We start from the raw sequence: 24,264 nt of genomic DNA, 5'->3' as shown, positions 1-24,264 counted from the left end.
ATATGAAGAAACTCGTACATGCAATTCTAAGCAGTGGCAAAAAATGAATTCCAGAACAAAATTATTTGGATTAATAAGTGTTTCTAGTTATAGGAAGGTATTACTAAAGAGAAACTGAATGTTTCTTACTTTTATAAACTCTTTCTTGTCTCATGTGTTGTGACTGGAACATCTGTTTGGAATTCTGAGATTGTGTGCGTGGCTCCTCTGTACTTATAGTCCAGTAAGTTAGCAGACTATCGTGTTGCAATAAAACCAATAATGATTTCTAGATTTTCTTTTGCAGGAAAGCATTTTTCATTTTTCCGTCATATTATCTTCCTTTTTAATTTAGAGTTCAACGTCAGTAATAAGCTCTTCAGACTAAAGTTACGAAAAATTTGAAAGATGTTAGTGTGTTACGGGATCGTCTATAGCAACTTCTGGTAGAGTGAATATAAACGCTCTATACATTTCTCCTTTTATTATTCACTCTCTTTTGCTAGTGAAAATTTGCTTCCTACTTCTTTTCTTCTTCAGACTACGCAACCTTTGTATAATTATGTTAGAACGAGCAGTAGAAATGATCTCAATTTGTCGTGGTGCAAATAACACGAACCTGATGAGACCCAGGATGCAGTACAGGCCGGCACCCAACTTGATGCCGACTTCCTTGACATCGGGAGGGTTTTCGCCTCAGTTCCGCAATATTGCCTAATGGGAAAAAAAGTGAAATGCAGGAATATCTGCAGAGGTTCAAAACTGGGTGCACGAGTTTGTAACTGACTCTCAAAATAATCAAATGTAGTGTAACGCACATAAATAGCTGATATGGTCCATCACTGTTCGGTTGTACAACTGCCGAACAGTCACTACAAACGAAGCCATTACATTTCAGTGAGCACGCCTGCCGAGCTAATCGCTAGAAGGCAGTGTCCAGACTGATCGATATTCAGCAGAAGATTCTTGTGAAGGAGATAGCTCATAAAACCATCGTTGAACCGGTACCTGAGTATTGCGCTCGATCTGAAACTCTTACCAGGCAAGATCGAATGAGGAAACAGGGACGATACGAAGAATAATAACACGTTTCATTACGAATTCGTTTAGTAAGCACAATAGCGTTTTAGAGATGCTAATCTAACTCCAGGTGGCAGTTATAAGAGTCGACGGACATGGAAGGGAAGCAGTGGTTGAGAAGGGAGTGAGACAAGGTTGTAGCCTATCCCCGATGTTATTCAATTTGGATACTGAGCAAGCAGTAAAGGAAACAAAAGAAAAATTCGCAGTTGGAATTAAAATCCATGGAGAAGAAATAAAAACTTTGAGGTTCGCTGATGACATTGTAATTTTGTGAGAGACAGCAAAGGACCTGGAAGAGCAGCTGAACAGAATGAACAGTGCCTTGAGAGGAGGATATAAGATTAACATCAACAAAGGCAAAACAAGGATAATGAAATGGAGTTGAATTAAATCAGGTGATGCTGAGGGAATTAGATTAGGAAATGAGACGCTTAAAGTAGTAAAGGAGTTTTGCTATTTGGGGAGCAAAATAACTGATGATGGTCGAAGTCGAGAGGATATAAAATGTAGACTGGCAATGGCAAGGAAAGCGTTTCTGAAGAAAAGAAATTTGTTAACATCGAGTATAGATTTAAGAGTCAGGAAGTCGTTTCTGAAACTATTTGTATGGAGTGTAGCCATGTATGGAAGTGAAACGTGGACGATAAATAGTTTAGACAAGAAGAGAATAGAAGCTTTCGAAATGTAGTGCTACAGAAGAATGCTGAAGATTAGATGGGTAGACAGCATAACTAATGAGAAGGTATTGAATAGAATTGGAAAGAAGAGAAGTTTGTGGCACAACTTGACCAGAAGAAGGGATCAGTTGGTAGGGCATATTCTGAGGCATCAAGGGATCACCAATTTAGTATTGGAGGGCAGCGTGGAGGGTAAAAATCGTAGAGGGAGACCAAGAGAAGAATACACTAAACAGATTCAGAAAGACGTATGTTGCAGTAGGTACTGGGAATGAAGAAGCTTGCACAGGATAGAGTAGCATGGAGAGCTGCATCAAACCAGTCTCTGGACTGAAGACCACAACAAGAACAATCTCACTTAACTCTAGCGGCATACGCGAGAAGAGAGACGTTCTGCATCATAGCAGGGTTTACGTTTAAAATCCAGACGGCGTACAGTGCAGGCAATACTACTTGCCTGTAGCTGCGCAAACTGTGCATTAGGGGACGGGATGACGGTAGCGGTGGGGGCTTCCTTGCGGACGTGCGAGTGGTAGGCGAGGTGTAGTTCTACAGCTTTAAGTCTTCACACAAACGTGTATCTCGCAGAACTTGTAAGCTACAGCTAGCACGTCTCCAAATGATCGTATTCTCAGGTTATGTCAGTATGACAAATAATTCGACAAGTCAGCCGTTCGTTATTATTAATAACACAATGGGCACGGAATTAGGCTGAAATTTCCACAGAGAGTGGAGTGAGAGTGGAGTTTATTTTCGCCTGTCTCCTACACCATTTTCTTTCTGTTCTTACCATGTTAAAATTAGCTTATTTTCCCGCAAACAGTGGTATTTATATAATTCGCATCTCTAACATGCTAACTCAGCTGCAATTGTGACAGAATCCTGAAACATTCTACAGTGATCAAACAATCGAGGAGAAGTAAGGCCAACAGCTTATGAAAAGGTCATGCTCGATATAAAATTAAACTGTGATTCCTTCATTTATGTTGTTACACACCCATACTAATTCTTATTCACCAGCAATCGATGACCCTTCAAAGAATTACGGTACGTTATTTTATTGAAAAAATCTGTAATCACTAGAATATCGCGTAGTTTCTCGCGTTAATTATGTGACAAAATACTGTCTCCTATGCATGTTGTTGTTTGTCAAAAATTCGTTTCGGTATCTTGAACCATTTATGAGGTATGAGGAATGTTGTTTATATTTCACTTCCACACAACCTTTGTTTTGTGCAAATGATCGGAAGCGATTCCATTATATGTAATCTAATTTTGCGAAATTGTATGTAAATTGAAGGTGGAGAGGAGAAGAAAGGAAGGGGATTACTGCTGTCAGCTGCATAGGAATTGTACGCGGAATCAGCGGACACAAGTGAACGTGTGCACTGGACGGCTTATTAGGCAGGCGCGTTGACCATTGCGCCATCCGGCATACAGCGTTATCACAACTGTGTGGACTGTCTCGTAACGTCTGTGGTGTACGGTGGGGATGTGGATCGACGATGAGGCGCGCCGTGATAGTCCACGCAGATCCGACAACGCTGTGTCCCAGATGGTGCAGTGGTTAACGCACCTGTTCAGCAGGCAGGAGAACCGGGGCTCGAATCCCGGTCCGGTACACATGTCCACTCGTCGCTGCTGATTCCGCATGATGTCCCGATGCAGCTGATACCCTCATTTTCCTTTCTTTTCTTCCCTCTTCACTTTCAATTTACATATAACGCACAACAGCTGCGGATTCTGCATGGTGCCGGCCGTAGTGCCCGTGCGGTTCTAGGCGCTACAGTCTGGAACCAAGCGACCGCTACGGTCGCAGGTTCGAATCCTGCCTTGGGCATGGATGTGCGTGACGTCCTTAGGTTAGTTAGGTTTAATTAGTTCTAAGTTATAGGCGACTGATGACCTCAGAAGTTAAGTCGCATAGTGCTCAGAGCCATTTGAACCATTTGATTCTGCATTGTGCCTCTTCTTTCGAACATGTCCAAATGAACAGACACCACACATTCATATAATTTTCCAGGACTGATGGTAGATACAGATCTCTAGTTTAAAGAAAAATCCATACGTTACGATGTGAGATCTAACATTCACCGAATGTGAAATAGCGACCCCTATTTTTCATTACAAACTATTCCAATTGACACCGATGTTAATGTATAAGATCCCATTTCTGGTCACCAATGTTAATGTACATGGGCAGGGAAGGGGGGAGAAGGTTGTTACATATGCCTCGTGGCAACAGTGTGCAGGAGGTAGAGCGGTCAGGATTTGAGAGTGGGCATCAAGGGCTGCCGTGCGACAGTTCTCGCAGTTATCTACCCTTGCTATCTTCGCGATTGTGCAGCTGATATTTTTCCGAAAGTCTGGTGGTATCTCTATAGACTCATAGAGTCAGCACACTAACTTCAATAGTTGCTTTGTTGCCTCTTAACAAAACGATCTTAGAGATTTCGAGGGACTGTTATTCATCCCTTCTTCCTTATTTCATTGCAGAACTTCCAAATCTCTGTTAAACTCTCAGTCTAATAGTGAATCCTCGTTTTTACCTGTATCGAATCCTTTTTTTCCACTATCACGCCAACAGACATGAAGTACCTAGCCGAAGGTGTCCGCTGGCTTAGAACGACGATTTATTAGCCTACATGAAGATTTCTATTTTGATGTACAAACGATCTTTCTTCTGAAGCAATTGGTTAGATATAAATCGTCTGTTTACAGTCCATCTTTGATTTACAAAATGTGTATAGAATTCCGTACAATTAAATCATAGAGTAAACCGACAAGAAACCGAACTTGACTGTTCAGTAAAAGCTATGCGCTTAGGCCTACTTTATTTTCTGTGTTGACGTTTGCATGATTCGCTATCAACTAATTTTAGAATCTGTTCATTTTTTCCAATGTGCTTTTGACAACGATCAATATTTTGATAAGATATCAAATCTACACTGCTCTTTTCTGTTCTCTTTCCTGCTGAAGGAAAATTCTTCGCAGCGTTTGGCCCTTTATGCTAACAGTATCGTAGAATGCATATGGAGATATGTTTCCATCTTTTGTTGCAGTGTGATCGTAATGAGAGTATCTAAACTGCACGTTCGCAAGTGCCCAACAGAAAGAAGTCTTTGTAAGTAATAAAATAAGTGTAGCTACAGTTCTTCGCCACTAAGCGCCTCCTAGACGGTCAATAATATTGCAGTGTAACATTATTATTGTGCATTGTTATTGAAGCTCTCCTTAGGATTTCTTAAACATTGGCTTCATGTTGAATCGTATTGTGTAAAACATATCAAACAATAAAAGTAATTTCACGTGTAATAAATTTCACAAGTCGAAGAGTAAATTGCTTCTTCAAAGAGTAATTATTGTTCTATACTTCCCGTTATATTCTTCAAATTAATAAGCATGTTATACTACACACTTTCTAAAGTAGCCTTTGTTCTCCCTCAGCGTTCAAGCTATCCCTATACCAAATTTTATCAAAATCTGTTCAGCGGTTTAGTCGTGAAAGCGTAACAGTGTTACTTTCGCATTTATAATATTAAGTATGGATTATCAGTGTTTTCAGCTGACTATAAAATTTAGCCCTTGTGCATGACACATCTCGAAACGAACAGTTCGTTTTATCGGAAAATGACAGTTCTAGACCCTCCCCACTAGACATAAATTTCTGCTGACACGCTTATTCCCATGATCAGAAGAAAATATTATAGGAAAAGAGATGCAATTCCCCAGCGTACCACAATCCTAGCAATGATTTATTACGTTTCGAAGCACTCTGGCAATGACGTTCATCCGTTTGGTTTCGAACCCAATTATAACTAAGATTGCCATATCTAGCTGGGGCCTCGTCCGGACACTCCGAAATGGGGGTCTAGAAATGAAATAAAAAATTAATTTAATATAATTATTCTTTATTTAGAACACAATTACATGGAATTGTTGCTACAAAAGTAGTTGGTACACCACATTGTTTGGAAGATTTCACCTTTCTCAGCAAGTCATTTTTCCCTTTCTCCATGCAAGTCAGCTTGTAGTTAAACTGGCACTGTAATATTGATACCACAGTCCCTGATTGCGGTCGATTTCTTTCGTCAGTCCACTGGGCCGACATCAGCGAAAATATTCTTTCCACAGTAGCACTGTGTGCGCGAACAGAAAACAAATACTCGCATACTTTTAGTAGTGGGCGTTTGTGTTCCTCTTAGTGTTCAGACGTTCAGTCTTCCAAGGCACACTTAGTTTCTAGAAAGCTCTTCAGACACATTTACTCCTGAGAACAATTGTGGCCTGAAATCTTCACACCATTTTTAGTCAGGTATATAATAGTGTTTTCAATGATCACCCAATCTACGGTTTCAGATAGGATCATCCAATCAAATACTTGATATTTATTTAAAAAAAATAGTCCATTTCCCTAATTAATCAAATGATGTGGTTTAGAAAACCATTGTCTCTGCCTCAGATTTCGAAATCAAATTAATTATTTCTTGGTTATGGTTCTCATTCTTTAATTTGTTCAAATACATCTTAGTTTCCAAGCCAATAAAACTGGCAGTCTTCCTTTGTTTTGTTGGAAGTCAGAATTTTCACAAATTCACAGCTGGATATTTAAACTTCATTCTTCTCCATGCTTTTTATATATATTTTTTTTCAAACAGAGCCAAATTGGACTGCCGAAACATGAAGGAAATTTCACTGATCGGACTACTGAGAAAATCTGAAATTATCTTAGCATAAGCAGAATTCATTCAGCTACTCTGTTCTTACCATGTAATTGAAAAATAATCAGTTAAGAATTCAGCAGCGCTTGATGTAGTGTTGTGGAGAATATGGGGGGGGGGGGGGGGGAGGAGGAGGGCATCCAATTCCTTCTACATTTTTCCTAGTTCTTCTTTAATTTGACGAAACACATTCCACTGGCCGCATTGACGAAGTTCTCCGAAGTCGGTATTGGTATTGTCTCCATAAAAAGCGATTAATTTACATAAAGAAATTTGCAGTTATCTCAAAGTGTCTAACACAAAACTTTGCATTTGTCTCCGAGTTTTGTTATTCAGAGAATCAAACTTCAACGATTTGTTGGATTTCGTCAGTTTCAGTAAAGTATTGAACAATTAAAGGAAACATCTTTCCAGCCTTTTAGTTCGATACGTCGGGCCTATGCCGTAAAATGAAACTTCTTGAAGTGTTTTGTGCATTCAGGGACAGTGTGTGGTACGAGAATATTTTTAACAATCGCTGTCACTTTGGTCCTGGCTGTAGAATGCTTTGTGGCGACTTCGGAGTCGGAATATGTTGTGGCATTCAGTTTTGCAGCACTGTCAAGAGAAATGAAGGATTTATAATGCTTGACAACTTTATAAGCTGTTGTTAGTTCTGCAGCAGCAACGTACAAGTTCACGTCACTATACACTCCACGTCCAATACACCCGCAGTAAACACTTCAAACATTATTATAACTTGCACTAGTTGTTCATTTTACGTATAGAAAGAATCGTCTTATCAGATTGCTATTCAAATGGTAACTGTCCGATCTTCCGTGTCGCGCTGCTTAATAGTTCCAGCCTTTCTACTAGGGAAGTCTCGTATTTTCTCGAAGGACTGTGTAGATCTAGAAGGTACTTGCATCGTCAATACAGGATACGCAACATGCAACACCATCTGTGAAATGACCTTGTCAACATAAATTTGTTGACATAAATAACACTGAGGCTGCGTTTACATGTTGCACTAAAAATGGCGTTACTTCAGTGGTTGAGCCAAGTTCGTAACAGTATTTTGGAAAATCGGGACAAAATTGGGACTCGTCGGATGTCGGGATAAGAAGGTCTTACAGTCCCGATATATCTGGACGGATGGCAAACCTATTTGCAACACAACAATCGTTGAACAGCGGATAAACATATCCCCAACAGAGAAACGGTGATTGGTCGCTCCCGCTTGACGTCAACAACCTCCGGCCGCACTAGGCAGCTCGCTGTATGAAAGCAAAGTTGCGAGACGGTTTAGGAAGCATGTGCCTTCTGTAAATGTTTTAAACGCCTTTAAAATGTGTTAAAGAAACAGAAAAAAATAAATAGACCCTAAGAAATACATAACTGAAAATAATTCCACACGAGATGCAATAATTCAGTTGTGTATACGAACAAACCTACATACTGTAATTTTATGAATCGCATGTTCAAAGTTTTAACTACTTTGTCGCACTTAGAAATGATATGTCCATGAAACCTAGAAAACAAAATTTCAAGCTGTTTACCTACGTTCATCCAGTCTGCTGTTGGATTTAAAAGACCCCCTCCAGAAACTGTAGATATCCAGCAATCAGAACTTGTTCCAGGAACTGAGCACATTTCAGTTCGTGATAAAAAAGGATTTTCAGTGGCTCGACACTTACATGCAAGGCCCCCTGCCACGTAGCGAACAGTTGGGCGAAACGTCCTCTGCGTCAGAATTTTTTTCTTCTGTTTTGTGGACTATTCTCAGGAATTCTTTTTCCTTTTCCATAATGTGTGCAATGTCACAACTATTTGCACACTGAGCTTTCACTTAGTTTTCCTCTGTCACGTCAATACAAAGTTCACTGGTAACGAAATTCATGAATTCGTCACGTGCGTTTCGATGTCTGCAGCAGCTGTACTGATGCCCTCAACAGCAACCGATGCACAGCGTGATAATGATACGTCGTCTCCATTTCTCATTAAAATTAGAAGCCGAATGCTGTGCCTGATCTCGACTGCTGAATGGTTGTTATAGAATGCACTAAGACCTCGACTTCTCGAAAAATAATTTTCCATGCAGTCTTGATTTAGTTGGGATGTTTAGGATATACCTTCCTTTACCTTTTCTTATTGCTTCAAACAGTCCTAGAAGTAATCTGATGGAGATGATACACCACCTCTGCAACGGCAACAAACCCTTTCTGTTTCCAAAGCGCGGTTCATGGCAAGCATCTCGAAACCTTATTAAAGTGATCTCTTGGCTTGGAAGATTCGAGTCGAACCCCTTACGTAGAAGCGTGCCACGCTCAAAGCGAACTCTAGATTTCGAAACGTCGAACATATAACACACTAATTCAAAGAAAATGCTTTCACGTTCCTTTCCTAAACATACAACAGAGCTTTAGCGATGTGGTGTGAAAATAACCGGGGAGCAATTCTAACATTTTGTCGCGCTCTACCTGTGACACTGGTGTGAGATTCTGGTAAGTTATACTCACGTCACCTTTCTGACTGTTCAAAAGGCTTTCAATTAACTTCTTCGTTAGTGAAGTTTCATTAGGTAGAACTATTTCATCCAAAAAGTGGTTACTAAGAAGCTTCAGTAAGTAAGCCACATCGTAGAAAACTAGATCTTCCTTTCCTTGTCCGCTGAATTTGTAAAAAATGTTTTGGATGTGTTGACTCAAAGCTCATTCCACACTCTAGAATGTTTTCCTCCAACATCATACGTTACGGCCATGACATGTAGCCCTGGACGTTCAACTTTCCTTATTATATCTTAGAGCATTTAACTGTTCACTGTCACAGCAAAATCATAATAAACTGATTGCTTCCAATATTTATATAAACCATAAATAATCACACCTATAAAATTGCTATGAAGTCGTAAAATCTTGTCTTCCCTTGCATCATAGCAGATGCGGCCGTCAATGTTCTTTTCGTCAAAACACACCACAGTTTTCTTTTCTAACACAGTAAATGTATGAAGCTTTGCTCTCAAAATTGTCAAAACTTCTTACGAAACGCATGGATTGCACTTAAAATTTCTATTCCAATAATTAAGCGTTGCACTACAGGTCAAATGAATGTTGTTGTTTCTCAAACACGTAAAAGCTTTTCAAGAAAGGGCTTTTAAAGTTAGTGTATTGGCAAATCATGGGAACTCCATTTAACCCGTCTTTTGCTTTGTAACAAACAGCGAATTTGTCCCGGAGTGAAACATTTAGATAATACATTTTCTACCTTCTTCCTTGCCATATTTTCTTTCATAGTTGTACTTAATTTTCTCTTTTTTAACAACAAGCACCTGACAGCTTTCATTCTTTTCAAGGCTGCATTTCCGACACTGCGTTTTTCTTCTTCAAAAGTTCCATTTCTTTATTCAGTCTTTTGATTTCTTTGTACTTGAGTCTTAAAACAGTAGGTTCACAGATGGGCACTATATTTGTTATTCAGCCCAATTTCCTCTTCTTTGGGGATACAGATTCCAAGGCTCCAGCTGTTCTCATTCGTACATCTCCATCTTCATAGTATAGAGCTCGCTCATGTACAGCTGCAGGAATTACAAACAAGGTGGTTAATTGTTTGGTTCATGTTGCCTGTTATATTAAACGTGAGAAATAATAACTATGTATTCACACATAAAATAAATGCCACTTGAGAAGATTTAAGTTAATGAAATCAACACTGTAAAAGAGTTTAATCAGTTCAAAATCAGGGATCCCTGCTGTTCATGTTGTATGTTAATGACCTTGTAGACAACATTAATAGTAAAATCAGGCTTTTTGCAGATGATGGAGCTATCTATAACGAAGTACTGTCTGAAAGAAGCTGCACAAACGTTCAGTCAGATCTTGATAAGATTTCAAGGAGGTGCAGAGATTGGGAACTTTTTTTAAATGTTAAGAACTATAACATTTTGCACTCCACAAAACGAAAAAACGTAGTATCCTGTGACTATAACATCAATGAGTCACTACTGGAATAGGTCAACGCAAATACCTGGGTGTAACACTTTGTGGGGATATGCAACAGAATGATCACATAGGTTCAGTCGTAGGTAAAGCAGGCGGTAGATTTCGGTTTATTGGTAAGAATACTGGGTAAGTGCAATCAGTCTACAAAGGAGATTGCTTACTAATCACTTGTGCGGCCGGTTCTACAATATTGTCCAAGTATATGGACCTGTACCAGACAGGACTGACAGGTGATATTGAAAGTATACAGAGCAAGGCAGCAAGAATAGTTTCAAGAACCGGCTTTAAATGACTGCTCTAGGAATATACTACAACCCCCTACATATCGCTCACATAAGAACTGTGAAGACAAGATCAGAATAATTACTGCACGCACAGAGGCATTCAATCAATCATTCTTCCTGCACTCCATACGTGAATGGAACCGGAAGAAACCCTAATAGTTACAAGGGAACGTACCTTCCGCCATGCACCTTACGGTGGTTTGCTGAGTATAGACGTTGACGTAGATGTATAAATGACAATATATTAAGCTTGCTTACTTCAGCTCCAGCTTCGCTGTTGCTTTCGGTTCTATGTCTGCTAAATGCTGTGATGGAACTGCATTTGCTTTCAGAATCTTTTTTGTCGGCAAACCAAGGAGCTCGTTCTTTAAATCAAGTTCTAATCTTCCGGAAGTAAATGAATTCAGCAGATTTATGCATTGTTTACACCTATTTTATCTGCTCGCTTGCGACGACCTACCCACTCCCTTTGTACTGCGTTTTTAGGGAATCAACGATAAATTGCACCACTAGTTTTACGGCCATAATTGTTACAGTTTGCAACTGTACAATTACTCGAATTTTTACTCATCTCTTTCGCTCTCTCGCTACGCAGTTACAATAACTATTTAATCTCGCGTTGCGTCTGGATTATACACGCGCCTTTCGCACATTGTCAGCAGTGTGGCGGATGACGTCACGACGTGAAACGCACTGTGGGAAACTTGGCCGCAGATCCGCCCGGAATGGCCTTATCATAATATCTAGATGCATGATATACTGTCACGGTCTGTGGCGCGTGAGAGATTGGCAAGAATATTGACAACGCTGCCCGTATGCGGCACACCATTTTCAGGCAGTACAGTATATTTCATAAGTTTTTGATGTGCTCAGTATTATTGCGTTACTTCTCAATCTCACTCCTATGCGTCCAGTATTATTGCGCTTCCAGAAATATTGGGCATCCAGGAATATTGCGCAGTAATACTGACTGCCTTGGGGGCCGCTTTAGAAATTACTTTCCACTGTAGCTTACAGTCTACAATGGGTATGATCACCCATATGGAAGTAGTCAAGTAAGACCCGGTTTGTACGAAACTAATTACGTCACATTCTTGTCGTTGTATGTGCTGTTATCTTCTTATTCTTATTATTATTATTATCAGTGTTTAGACGTTTGCCACGCATTAGCTATCAGCAAAGTCGCACTCGAATTCTGGTACTTTTCTAAACAATGGGGTGGTACCGGTGATTTCTACTTGTCCATTTCTTGCATTAATAAATGCCTAACGTATTTCGAATATTGTTAGGTACTGGTACTGCATCAATTAAAATTCAAGATGTGAACGACATGTCGCCGCGTTTTACTAAGAAGGAATGGTTCTGTGAAGTGGAAGAAACTGATAGTAGAAACATACCTGAAGAACCTATTCTCACAGTGAGCGTGCATGATGAAGATGAAACAAATGATTTTGTCTACGAAGTAAGTGAATGTCTCAGATTTTCATTTGAAATTAATTCCAAGGAAACTTAATAAATAATTGTTGTTTCTAACTTTATAGATCATCGAAAACAGCGGTTACGGTTCAGATAAATTTATAATAATAAGTAACAGTGATGGAAGTGGTTCTATTAAAATTGTTAAGGACCTTGATTATGAAGATCTCATGCAGAGACATGGATTCAGATTCAAGATACGAGTTAGTGACAAGGTAAGCCTACCAGAAAACCGCATCAAATACTAAATAAATTAAAATATTGTACAAGAAAATATGTTATCTTTTTATTTCACACTGTGGAAGTTTGAAATGCTTAAGGATGGGCTCTGAGACAGAGACCTAGATCACATGAAAGCAAACTGGGAAATTGTTTGTTGGGTAACTAATTATTAGAACTGTTAATACATTAGTTAACATAGTTTCATGGAGAACATAGAGTCAAGTAACATAAAAATCTACAGGCCTGTTCTGAACAAGCAATTGATTCATTAAAATTAACAAGACATCCAGTACCTATACCACAGTATTGCTTTCAGATAAAGTGAATTTTAAGATAATGTACATAGTCTTCCAACTTACTTGCTTTGGTTAACCCAGTAAGCTGTACTATATTTTAGTCAAGTCACAAAGGGCATACCCAATGTGAGACAGGCCAGCCCCCAACCTTTCTCCATAGAAATGTGTCCACTATTAGCTTTTAAAAATAGTGATAATAATAATAATGGATACTGACCTTTTTGCAAGTGTATCTGAAGCAATTTGTTGTGAAATCTCAAAAATGTTATGTCATTCAATGCAACACTAACTTGAGCTGCCACTCCTCATCCCCCCCCCCCCCCTCCACCTTCCTGCCCCTTTCTCCCACTTCCATTTCCCTTCCCCTGCAAATCTTTTGTGGACATTCTTATGAGATGTGATATATGCATCATTCATTGACTGTAAACATATCAAATAGCAGTATTGTACTTCAACAGTGGTCATCCTACATTACTGTTATACTAAGTTGATACAATAGTATTGTATGTGGTGATATATTTTTATAATGTCAGAGTTCATTGAAAGGTGTATGTCAGAGTTTATTGAAGGGACAGCATAACAGTGAAAAGTAGTGTGTGCTCACTTTGATTTACACACTTGATGTTTGTTTATTTATTCTTTGCCCTTGGACACTTCATGATATTTTTGCAACAATTTCTGTAAACACCCTGGTTAGAGGCCTAGAACATAATGTCTATCCTGTGACTGGATTTACACTGCCCAGTTACGTTAATGTGACCACCTGTCGGAAGCCTGAATAACCACCTTTTGCAGCACAAAGCACTGTGAGATGTGCATATTCAGTGAGAGTGTGGAAGGCACATACAGGGATGTGAAGCCATGCTAGCTCCAGTGCTATAGTCATCTGTGCTGGAATACTTTGTTCGAGGATCCATAGCACGAGCAGATATTCTTGAATGGGTTTAAATTCCAGTTTGGTGGCCAGGGGAGTATGGTAAACTCATCCTGGTGCTCCTTGAAGCTCACAAATACACTGTGAACTGTATGGCACATTGCATTGCCCTACTGATAGATGCCATCAAGCCGAGGAAAAACTAGCTGTATGTAGGGGTCGACGTCATCCCCAAAGATAGAGGCATACTTGTGTTAATTTATTTTGCCTTTCAGAATGACAGTATTATTCATAGAATGCCATGGAAACAGTTCTTCTGACAATTGTTGCAGGATGTCTGGTTTCAGACATTTCACGCCGGATGTGCCAATAGCCATCTGTGTGATGGAACATAAAACTTGATTTATCTGAAAAAGCCACCTGTCACCACTCAATGGACACCCAGTTGCACTATTAGCTAGTCCACAAATTCCAGTCAGCATGGATGCAAATAATTGATGATGGTTGAAGTAGAGAGGATATAAAATGTAGACTGGCAATGGCAAGGAAAGCATTTCTGAAGAAGAGAAATTTGTTAACATCGAGTATACATTGAAGTGTCAGGAAGTCGTTTCTCAAAGTATTTGTATGGAGTGTAGCCATGTATGGAAGTGAAACATGGACAATAAATAGTTTAGACAAGAAGAGAATAGAAGCTTTCGAAATGTGGTGCTACAGAAGAATGCTGAAGATTAGATGGGTAGATCACGTAACTAATGAGGAGGTATTGAATAGAATTGGGGAGAAGAGAATTCTGTGGCAGAACTTGACTAGAAGAAGGGATCAGTTGGTAGGACCTGTTCTGAGGCACCAAGGGATCACAAATTTAGCATTGGAGGGCAGTGTGGTGGGTAAAAATCGTAGAGGGAGACCAAGAGATGAATACACTAAGCAGATTCAGAAGGATGTAGGTGGCAGTAAGTACTGGGAGTTGAAGAAGCTTGCACAGGATAGAGTAGCATGGAGAGCTGCATCAAACCAGTCTTAGGACTGAAGACAACAACATGGATGCAAACTGAACAGATGTTGAAGAGACAATGTTGGTAGCCCCTTGGTTCAAACTGGGCATCACTTGCTCAATGGTTGCACATCTGTCAACCCATACACATTTCCACAACCATCATTCATCTGTGTCACATATGGCCCTTGGTGCACCACAGTTGCCTCAACGCCAATTTTTGAATAGCACCATTTTGCCATGCACAGTATACTTTAACCATGACAGCACTTGAACAGTTTACAAACTTAACAGTTTCAGAATTGCTTCCATGACAGCATTGTTTTCCATGTCCCCCCCCCCCCCCTTCACCCCCAACACACTTTATATACTCTCCATTGCTAGTACTATCTCATGCTGTCTGTGAGTTATTGCATGTTGACATCAGATGTAGGCAATGGCAGTACAAATGTGACTGGACCATGTATGTAGATATCTTCTTCTGTGTGTCTGTACTCCACTGTGAACATGTGCTTCGTACACAGTTTTGTGACACATGGTCTAATTTTGTGCTTGTGCTCTCCAGTTCATGTAAAAGTATCTTATTCGCAGTTGGTCATAATCAGAAATATCTGTGCATCTAGTTTTTGGTCTTCTGTGGCATTGTTGCCTTCCAGGATTTCCAGTCAGTTTTCCTTTGGAACCTTTTTATTACTCATCAGTGTCACATGTGCGGCCTATCTCAATTTTGCAGATTTACTATTTTTTGTGTGTGGATCTTCATAGCAGGCACAAAGTTCATTGCTGTATTACTTTCTCCACCTTCCTCCATTACAGTATGAATCTATTATTATGCACAGTACCTTCCTCTCAAAGATGTCCAATATGTTGGCATCCCTTGTTGTTAATGCCCAAATGTTGGATGGTGCACCTGAATGCTTCTTACAAGTGTTTTATATATGTTTTAATGATGTGAGATACGATCCTAGACGACTGTTTGTTTGTTGGAGGTCAGAACTTTCACAAATTTGCAGCTGTATATAGTCACTGATGTCAGCTTCTTCCTCATGTGTGCTCCTCCACATGCCAAATATTTAGTCTTACAACTAGCCCCTTGACAGCCAGTTCTGTCTTCCAATCAGTCTGTTTAATTGCAGTAAAGAGCACCTCTATTATCTTCTGAGATCTTCCAATTGTGTCTCTTTCTTCGATTTTGCTTATTATGTGCACCGTTTTGAGGAAGATCATCATGGCATACTGTAGGTTACTTTCTTGTACCACAATTCCAGTGCTACTCTGAAAAGAAGGTTTTCCGGTGTGTCATCTTAGTGAACACTTTATATCACTATCTGTCTGTTTCAGTAGTATTTTTCAGATTCGTATTCTGCCTCTTACTTTGCTCATTGAAAGCAATTTCACGAGTATCTCAGGAGTTGCCATATCTCTTAGGGCACCATATAAACTCACTGTTTTAACCCTATTACATGATACTGTTGTCACATACCCTCTTCTTCCCAGCTCATTGTCACCATTTTTGGTGAGGAGCTGTTCCAGCCTTATCACTACTTAGTTTTAGAAATTTAGCAGATACTTTACTGTTCACTAACTACCTAATTATACTTTTATCATTTTATGTGAATTTTAAGTTTTTCAGTTATTGAAAGAACAACATTTTCGTTTATTTATTCTTCATAGGTGTCTCTTAGAGCTAAATGACATTAGTGTAACACTTATCTGTGTAAAGTGTCTTGCTTCATTCAGACTCCACAGTAACTCCAGTTGTTCCACATCTGTTTCAACCAGTATTTTATCTTTCATTGATAAATTGTTGTTTCAGTACTCCTTTACTCTTGATAATCTTGATTTATTTTGCCCACTTAGCTAGTTTTTAATGAACTGTTGTGCTCCTTACCATTTTCTGCAGTTGCTTTTATGCACTGAAATCCAAACAGTGGATGGCTCCTTTATATATTTATCATCTTCAGTAATATATTTGCTGTGGTTTTGGTTGTTATCTTTTCCCACCATTTTTTCAGTGCTGTTGTGCATGTCTACTCACTCTAATGCCTCTGTTGGTATTTCTTGGTATTGCTTTTCGTTTTCAGTTGTCTCTTTGACTGCTGTGTTGTCTTCATGAGGTTTTGTTCTGGTTATTTTTGATGTATCATATATTCTTATCCTGACTCCGGCTCATAACATTCCGTATATATTCAGTTCATGAAGTGTCACAGGATGAGGTAGTCTAATAGGTGCCTAGAATCCACCAACAAAAGATCCATCTGGTTCACATTGTTGTCAGTGGGGATTTGATTGTTCACTTGTGGGTACTTAATGAAAGTGTCGTGGGTCCAGTGGTTATGTTAAATGGTGTTGCAAATAATTTCTCGAGTTATATTATTTTTACTAACTATGTATAGTCTGAATAATCCTATTGTTAGTCTAAACATGAATTTATCATTTTAGAAAAGTCTATATCAAAGCATAATTAAAATTAATACAAATATATGAGGTGATGAAAGCCATAAGTGCCTAAAGTGCCCTATCATCAGTTTTGAGATCATAGTTTGTATGCATGCTCCTGACATCTTTTGATCTTATGATTAACCAGCTTTATCTGCATATACATATATTGGCCCGCATTGTGTATATGAACATTCATGAATAGCAGTATATCCAATTTCACAGATATCCATTTCCATATGGGCCAAAGCACTAAGCATAACGTTGTTGCTCTGCATTGCTCAGTTGTTTTCTAGGGTTGCCGGGATAATGTAGTGTCTACATAATTTAAGTAGTGATAGTAGTAGTAGTAGTAGTAGTAGTAGTACTTTGTAATCTAGGCAGTTTTATATAAATCTGAAGCCACAGAATGTGGTTAATGAAAATCATGATAATGAGGAAATGAGGTTTTGGAGTAGGATGTAAGTCTGTGTTTGGTGCATTTAGTATCTGTCCTTTATGTTCTGATTTTAGTTTCACATTAACTCCAAAAATGTAAACAACCCTGCATGAGCAGCCCCAATTAGACGAAGGGGGTCTGACAGCCAATCAGTTCCAGTCATTCCACCTGGGACGAGGTACACGGCTCGTGTTGTCTGTAGTTCAACCATGTCTAGACACTCAATACTGTGCTTTGATTGTGTCCGCATTGTTACTTTGTGCCACGAAAGAGCTTTCAACGAGGGAAGTGTCCAGGCATCTCGGAGTGAACTGAAGCGATGTTGTTCAGACATGGAGGAGGTACAGAGACACAGGAACTATCGATGGCATGCCTTGCTCAGGCTGCCCAAGGGCAACTCGTGCAGGGGAGGACTGCTACCTACAGATTATGGTTCAAAGGAACCCTTACAGCAATGTAACCATGTTGAATAATGCTTTTCGTGCAGCCACAGGACATCTTGTTACGACTTAAACTGTGCGCAATAGGCTGCATGATTCGGAACTTCACTCCCAATGCCCATCATGAAGTCCATCTATGCAACCACAACACCATGCAGTACAGTACAGATTGGGCCAACAACATGGCGAACGGACCGCTCAGGATTGGCATCAAGTTCTCTTCACCAATGAGTGTCGCATATGCCTTCAACCAGACAATCATCAGTCGTGTTTGGAGGCAACTCGGTCAAGCTGAATGCCTTAGACACACTGTCCAGCAAGTGCAACAAGTTGGAGGTTACCTGCTGTTTTGGGGTGACATTATGCGGGGCCGACGTATGCCGCTGGTGGTCGTGGAAGATAACTTAATGGCTGTACGATATGTGAATGCCATCCTCCAACCGATAGTGCAACCATTTTGGCAGCATATTGGCAAGGCATTCATCATTATCCTGCAGGATAATGACATTGCTCGACTAGAGTGGCCATCATTTTATCCAGACATGAATCCTTTGGAACATGCCTGGGATAGATTGAAAAGGGCTGTTTACGGACGACGTGTCCCACCAACCACTCTGAGGGATCTATACCGAATCACCGTTGAGGAGTGGAACAATCTGGACTAACAGTGCCTTGATGAACTTGTGGGGCGGAAAGACTTACCTTAGGGGGAAAAAAGGACGGGTATACACTCGCACACACACACACATATCCATCCACACATATACAGACACAAGCAGACATATTTAAATATGGAATGACTCCTTACCCTCTCCCTTAAAACCCACATCCTTTTGTCTTTCCCTCTCCTTCCCTCTTTCCTCATGAGGCAGCAGTTTGTTGTGAAAGCTTGAATTTTGTGTGTATGTTTGTGTTTGTTTGTGTGTCTTTCGACCTGCCAGCGCTTTCGTTTGGTAAGTCACATCATCTTTGTTTTTTGATAAATACACTCCTGGAAATGGAAAAAAGAACACATTGACACCGGTGTGTCAGACCCACCATACTTGCTCCGGACACTGCGAGAGGGCTGTACAAGCAATGATCACACGCACGGCACAGCGGACACACCAGGAACCGCGGTGTTGGCCGTCAAATGCCGCTAGCTGCGCAGCATTTGTGCACCGCCGCCGTCAGTGTCAGCCAGTTTGCCGTAGCATACGGAGCTCCATCGCAGTCTTTAACACTGGTAGCATGCCGCGACAGCGTGGACGTGAACCGTATGTGCAGTTGATGGACTTTGAGCGAGGGCGTATAGTGGGCATGCAGGAGGCTGGGTGGACGTACTGCCGAATTGCTCAACACGTGGGGCGTGAGGTCTCCACAGTACATCGATGTTGTCGCCAGTGGTCGGCGGAAGGTGCACGTGCCCGTCGACCTGGGACCGGACCACAGCGACGCACAGATGCACGCCAAGACCATAGGATCCTATGCAGTGCCGTAGGGGACTGCACCGCCACTTCCCAGCAAATTAGGGACACTGTTGCTCCTGGGGTATCGGTGAGGACCATTCGCAACCGTCTCCATGAAGCTGGGCTACGGTCCCGCACACCGTTAGGCCGTCTTCCGCTCACGCCCCAACATCGTGCAGCCCGCCTCCAGTGGTGTCGCGACAGGCGTGAATGGAGGGACGAATGGAGACGTGTCGTCTTCAGCGATGAGAATCGCTTCTGCCTTGGTGCCAATGATGGTCGTATGCGTGTTTGGCGCCGTGCAGGTGAGCGCCACAATCAGGACTGCATACGACCAAGGCACACAGGGCCAACACCCGGCATCATGGTGTGGGGAGCGATCTCCTACACTGGCCGTACACCACTGGTGATCGTCGAGGGGACACTGAATAGTGCACGGTACATCCAAACCGTCATCGAACCCATCGTTCTACCATTCCTAGACCGGCAAGGGAACTTGCTGTTCCAACAGGACAATGCACGTCCGCATGTATCCTGTGCCACCCAATGTGCTCTAGAAGGTGTAAGTCAACTACCCTGGCCAGCAAGATCTCCGGATCTGTCCCCCATTGAGCATGTTTGGGACTGGATGAAGCGTCGTCTCACGCGGTCTGCACGTCCAGCACGAACGCTGGTCCAACTGAGGTGCCAGGTGGAAATGGCATGGCAAGCCGTTCCACAGGACTACATCCAGCATCTCTACGATCGTCTCCATGGGAGAATAGCAGCCTGCATTGCTGCGAAAGGTGGATATACACTGTACTAGTGCCGACATTGTGCATGCTCTGTTGCCTGTGTCTATGTGCCTGTGGTTCTGTCAGTGTGATCATGTGATGTATCTGACCCCAGGAATGTGTCAATAAAGTTTCCCCTTCCTGGGACAATGAATTCACGGTGTTCTTATTTCAATTTCCAGGAGTGTATATGTAGTTACATTTTTTGTTTGTGAATCTGGTGTTTTTAATTTATTTTAATTACAAATATTCATTCATAGTGTTTATGTACTTTTTCTTCTGGCACCCATTTACTCTGTCATTGTAGAGCTTAGTGCTAGGTAGCTAAGAAAAAAATAATACTTCTGTCTGTTGCATTAGATGTATTCCCCGTCAGTTGGAGCTTCATTGTCTTCTATAGAATTTTCCCTTCTTACATTGTATTGTCATTGTTCTCCTTGTTAATGATGTGGATGTCACTTCCTTTCCCTGTTATATCTAATATATACAGTGGGACAATGGACTAACAGTGCCTTGATGAACTTGTGGGTAGTGTACTGCGACGAATACAGGTATGCATCAATGCAAGAGGATGTGCTACGTCTATGTCCACAGCAATCTGGACCACCACCTCTGAAGGTCTGCTGTAATGTTAAATTTTACAAAACATTGTTTGTGAGATTGTCTGACTGTGAGTAGTATTTTTGCAATACAGCTCATTTGTCTTTTCTCAAGTATGAAAATCTTTTTAAATTGTCATCCTATACACTTCTCAAAAGCCAAATTGAACTGAAAATCCCTGTGTTTATCTGTTGACAGTGTATCTAGGGCCTGTGTGACACTCTACACTCCTCTTATCAAAAATGCATCAACATAGTTCATAAAATTTTTGTTGTGTTTATTTCATAAATTGTTTGAGCAGTATTTATTTTAGTATTTACATAAATTTTACACTGTTTATTTGAAATTCTGTGTTAATTGTTTTGGATGCTTTATAAAATTAATGTTTTAAAGTGGTTACTGATTTGAATTTTCAGTATTCAAAACTCATTTGTTTTCGAGATCTGCTTTGTCTAAGTTGCAGTGCTAACTGTAATGTGATCATTGTACGTTAAAAGTTTGTGACCATAATTTTGTGGGAAACCATTAACCTATCGGAATGAAGTAGTATTAGCCTGAGTACAAACCTTGTCACATGCAGTTTTTATTTTTCATATTTAATTTTTTGTTTTGTTTATACTGAGAGAGTTCATAGTAGATGCCTCAGTTTATTTCTTATATGTTGTAATTTCCTAGCAAGCCAGCTTTCTGTTTTTGGCCTGGTTTTGCTAAGTTTTTGTGCACGAGACATGTAACAATATGATACTCATTAAATAAAAACATTGTTCTCTCTTCGTATGTTTATCACTGTCTACATGTGGTGAGTCTTACTTTTCTGGATATAACATTTTTATTAAAAAAACCTTGTTTTGTGTTGTGACATACCTTTCCTTCTTCCATATATTCTACGCAAATCTATCAGTCTTCATATTAATGTCTATGACTACAAAGTTATCAGCTAGTGTGGTTTTTACTGCCAGGCTAACATATTTTTGTGAAGATAAAGTCATTATTACCAAGTTATAGTTGTTTCGGTACACTAAGCCAAGTCATGGCTTATCCATTTTAATGTCAGTGATATAACTGTGTAGTATGTCAGTAAATACTGTATTTTTTGCTGTATCTTTATTCTGTCTCTGTTGAAATCACCAAAAAACATTAAAAAGTCAAGCTATAGTTATTTCAGTACAATAAGCCAATTCATGGCTTATCCATTTTAATACCAGTGATATAACTGTGTAGCATGTCTGTAAATACTTTATTTTTGGCTGTATCTTTATTCTGTCTCTGTTGAAATCACCATTAACCATTAAAAACTTAATAGATAGTAAGTTTGACCACCCAAAGAATGTTTTAAGTAAACATTTGAGATCAATGGGACCTGGGTAAACTGAAAGAACCAGAGGTTGTACAGAGTTTCAGGGAGAGCATAAGGGAACAATTGACAGGAACGGGGGAAAGAAATACAGTAGAAGAAGAATGGGTAGCTTTGAGGGATGAAGTAGTGAAGGCAGCAGAGGATCAAGTAGGTAAAAAGATGAGGGCTAGTATAAATCCTTGGGTAACAGGAGAAATATTGAATTTAATTGATGAAAGGAGAAAATATAAAAATGCAGTAAATGGAGCAGGCAAAAAGGAATACAAACGTCTCAAAAATGAGTACGACAGGAAGTGCAAAATGGCTAAGCAGGGATGGCTAGAGGACAAATGTAAGGATGTAGAGGCTTATCTCACAAGGGGTAAGATAGATACTGCCTATAGGAAAATTAAAGAGACCTTTGGAGGTAAGAGAACTACTTGTATGAACATCAAGAGCTCAGATGGAAACCCAGTTCTAAGCAAAGAAGGGAAAGCAGAAAGGTGGAAGGAGTATATAGAGAGTCTATACAAGGGCGATGTACTTGAGGACAAGATTATGGAAATGGAAGAGGATGTAGATGAAGATGAAATGGGAGATACGATACTGCGTGAAGAGTTTGACAGAGCACTGAAAGACCTGAGTCGAAACAAGGCCCCCGGAGTAGACAACATTCGATTGGAACTACTGACGGCCTTGGGAGAGCCAGTCCTGACAAAACTCTACCATCTGGTGAGCAAGATGTATGAAACAGGGGAAATACCCTCATACTTCAAGAAAAATATAATAATTCCAATCCCAAAGAAAGCAGGTGTTGACAGATGTGAAAATTACCGAACTATCAGTTTAATAAGTCACAGCTGCAAAATACTAACACGAATTCTTTACAGACGAATGGAAAAACTAGTAGAAGCCAACCTCAGGGAAGATCAGTTTGGATTCCGTAGAAATGTTGGAACACCTGAGGCAATACTGACCCTACGACTTATCTCAGAAGAAAGATTAAGGAAGGGCAAACCTACGTTTCTAGCATTTGTAGACTTAGAGAAAGCTTTTGACAATGTTGACTGGAATACTCTCTTTCAAATTCTGAAGGCGGCAGGGGTAAAATACAGGGAGCGAAAAGCTATTTACAATTTGTACAGAAACCAGATGGCAGTTATAAGAGTCGAGGGACATGAAATGGAAGCAGTGGTTGGGAAGGGAGTGAGACAGGGTTGTAGTCTCTCCCCGATGTTATTCAATCTGTATATTGAGCAAGCAGTGAAGGAAACAAAAGAAAAATTCGGAGTAGGTATTAAAATCCATGGAGAAGAAATAAAAACTTTGAGGTTCGCCGATGAAATCATAATTCTGTCAGAGACAGCAAAGGACTTGGAAAAGCAGTTGAACAGAATGGATAGTGTCTTGAAAGGAGGATATAAGATGAACATCAACAAAAGCAAAACGAGGATAGTGGAATGTAGTTGAATTAAGTCGAGTGATGCTGAGGGAATTAGATTAGGAAATGAGACACTTAAAGTAGTAAAGGAGTTTTGCTATTTGGGGAGCAAAATAACTGATGATGGGTGAAGTAGAGAGGATATAAAATGTAGACTGGCAATGGCAAGGAAAGCATTTCTGAAGAAGAGAAATTTGTTAACATCGAGTATAGATTTAAGTGTCAGGAAGTCATTTCTGAAAGTATTTGTATGGAGTGTAGCCATGTATGGAAGTGAAACATGGACGATAAATAGTTTGGACAAGAAGAGAATAGAAGCTTTCGAAATGTGGTGCTACAGAAGAATGCTGAAGATTTGATGGTTAGATCACATAACTAATGAGGAAGTCTTGAATAGGATTGGGGAGAAGAGAAGTTTGTGGCACAACTTGACCAGAAGAAGGGATCAGTTGGTAGGACATGTTCTGAGGCATCAAGAGATCACCAATTTAGTACTCGATGGCAGCGTGGAGGGTAATAATCATAGAGGGAGACCAAGAGATGAATACACTAAGCAGATTCAGAAGGATGTAGGTGGCAGTAGGTACTGGGAGATGAAGAAACTTGCACAGGATAGAGTAGCATGGAGAGCTGCTTCAAACCAGTCTCAGGACTGAAGGGCACAACAACAACAACAACAACAACAACAACAAAAACAACAAGCCTAATACATGAAATCTCTTCCATGTACAAAAGACATGTTCTAAAAGTAACTGGATTTCT

At 40.2% G+C, this 24,264-nt stretch overlaps 1 protein-coding gene across 1 annotated transcript in view; it reads left to right on the top strand.

Moving 5' to 3' along the window:
- Positions 1-24,264, top strand: part of LOC126484898 (neural-cadherin-like) — a 324,021-nt gene that overhangs the window by 7,810 nt on the left and 291,947 nt on the right. The window contains exons 4-5 of the mRNA XM_050108497.1: positions 12,011-12,183; positions 12,263-12,412. Of these exons, the coding sequence (XP_049964454.1) occupies positions 12,011-12,183; positions 12,263-12,412 (323 nt within the window). The remainder of the gene's footprint in view (positions 1-12,010; positions 12,184-12,262; positions 12,413-24,264) is intronic.

This window comes from Schistocerca serialis, chromosome 6, assembly GCF_023864345.2.
Source record: "Schistocerca serialis cubense isolate TAMUIC-IGC-003099 chromosome 6, iqSchSeri2.2, whole genome shotgun sequence".
Taxonomy (NCBI): domain Eukaryota; kingdom Metazoa; phylum Arthropoda; class Insecta; order Orthoptera; family Acrididae; genus Schistocerca; species Schistocerca serialis.
Note: the sequence above shows the minus strand (reverse complement) of the source record. Positions and strands in the feature narration are given on the sequence as shown.